The sequence below is a fragment of the Vombatus ursinus genome, unplaced genomic scaffold (genome assembly GCF_900497805.2).
Source record: "Vombatus ursinus unplaced genomic scaffold, bare-nosed wombat genome assembly UNPS02001287.1, whole genome shotgun sequence".
Lineage (NCBI taxonomy): Eukaryota > Metazoa > Chordata > Mammalia > Diprotodontia > Vombatidae > Vombatus > Vombatus ursinus.
Genome location: NW_020941065.1, coordinates 12600040 through 12602184, shown reverse-complemented (window position 1 = coordinate 12602184; position 2145 = coordinate 12600040). Strand labels below are relative to the sequence as shown.

Genomic DNA, 2145 nt, shown 5'->3' with positions numbered 1-2145 from the left:
AGGAAGGAAGGGAGGGAGGAAGGGAGGGAGGGAGGGAAAGAAGGAGGGAAGGAAGGAGGAAGGAAGGAAGGAGGGAAAGAAGGAAGGAGCCATTGTTAAGTGCTCACTGTGTGCCTGGCATTGTGCTAACCTCCCTCCCACAATCCCTTTCAATGGTCATTTCCAACCCTTTCCTTTGGGGCCAGAGGGCACTTGGTCAAGGGCCTTTGTTCTGCCCTTCCAGGAGGACCGTGGGACTTACATTGATGAAGGAGAAGTCGTCCACCTTCCCCCCGGGGCCAGTGTCTGAAGGGGGTGCTCCTTCGGCCCCATCGGTTGAATCCAAGTCCGTGCTGGAGCGGTCCAAGCTGGTGCTCCGTTGATCCCTGGAGGAGTCGCCAGCATCAGCGGGGGAGGCGGGCTCCGTCTGAGATGACAGGGAAGAGAGCCGACTGCTGGAAGTCGGCTGCTTTCGGGCCGAGGTGACGTTGTTGTCGGGAGAAGGCGTTTCAGGAGCAAAGCTACAGGAAGACAGAGGCGCGATGACTGAGGACAAATATTAAGGTTTGGGTTTTTGGTTTGTTTTTTTTTTGCTTTTTCCGAGTCACTTACTATCTTTCCATCTAGTTGATTTGAAATTTCTGCCCTGCCTACCTTAAAGAGCTGTAAGTACTAAACAGCAATTTTGAGACATGTTCCTTGAGTGTCTGCTCCAGAGCCGGCCACACGTCCAGCCCAGAGGGCACTTCAAATGCACATTGTTTCTTGGGCATCTACTAGGCAAAGCATCATGGGAAATACAAAGGTGCCTAGGACACAGCCCCTGCCCTCAGAGAGCTTACAATTTCAGGTAAAGGATCAGGTCATTTCTGAGTCTTAACCATTTTCTCATCTACAAAGTGAGAATAATAGAAGTCCCTTCCATCCCACAATGCTAAGTAATAAGGCGGCGGTATCAGGATTTGAATCTATGTCCTCTATTCCACATTTAAGACTCCTTAAACAGGGAATGTCAGAACTGGGAGGGGCCATAAAACAGAGACTGTTTCTGCAGGGAAGGGCCCAGAATGTGAGGTGTGGAAGGGAACTTGGAACAGAAATCACTGAATCTCACAGCTGGTAGGGCCTTGGAGACCATCTCCAAAGGAGCCAAGGCCCTGAGATACTGTGACAGGGAGAGCAGCCTCTCCTTTCCTGCCTGCCAGGTGTTCCCAGGACGGGGAAGCCAGCTCTGGATGGGGCCTCCCCTGAGAGAGGTACCTGCCCCTTTATTAAGAGTGCATACCCACACCAAGCAGCCCCGTTCAAAGGAGAAAGGCCCTATCAGATGAGCCTGAAGGCCAAGGAGTGGTAGCTTTATCTGAGACTCCCTGACAGCTGGTGATTAGGCCTGTAGCTCATCACATTCTCACACAGAATTATCAGGCAATCACCCCCTGGATCTGGGGAGAAGCACCAGGGCTCCGAGGATCACCCTCCCCAGTCTTGGTTTCTTCCTTATAAGGTACCAGCATCGGGCTCACTGCCACAGAAGACCTGGGCATAGGCAGCTTTCTCAGCCACCCAGAATTTCAGGCACTGGGGGCATCCCTCAGGGGCTGGGTTCAAGTCCTACCCCCACTGGCTGGGAACTGCACAATGCTTGGCAAAAGGAGGGTACCGGTGAGGTCACACACGGGCTCAGAGCTGGTTTTCAGTGCCAGGGTCCATGTTCCCTCCACAAGCTATCCTCCTCAGAGTTGCCCCAGGAATCTCCATAGCTCACCATCAGGGTTAATAATAATAACAATAATAGTTAAAGTTTATATAGCATCTACTATGTGCCAGGCAGTGTGCTAAGCTCTGAGGATAAAAAAAAAAAAGAGGCAAAAGACAGTCCCTGTAAGCACTCAGTCTAGCAGGAGAGACAACATGCAAATACATATATACAAAACAAGCTCCATAAAGGATAAATAGGAAATGGTTAACAGAGGGAAGGCACAAGAATTAAGAGGGGTTAGGGAAGGCTTCCCATAGAAGGTGGGATTTTAGCTGGGAGTTAAAGGAGGCCAGCCAGGGAGGTCAGCAGTTAGAACAGAGGAAGCAGAGCCTTCTAGGCCTGGGGGACAGTGAGAGAAAATGGCCAGAGATGAAAAATGGAGGATCTTGTTCATGGTCAAACCAGGA

At 51.0% G+C, this 2145-nt stretch overlaps 1 protein-coding gene across 4 annotated transcripts in view; it reads right to left on the bottom strand.

Moving 5' to 3' along the window:
• KIAA1671 (KIAA1671 ortholog) overlaps positions 1 to 2145 on the bottom strand; it is a 216086-nt gene that overhangs the window by 14244 nt on the left and 199697 nt on the right. For all 4 annotated transcript variants that reach the window (XM_027863318.1, XM_027863302.1, XM_027863308.1 and 1 more), the window contains one exon: positions 242 to 500. In XM_027863318.1, the coding sequence (XP_027719119.1) occupies positions 242 to 500 (259 nt within the window). The remainder of the gene's footprint in view (positions 1 to 241; positions 501 to 2145) is intronic.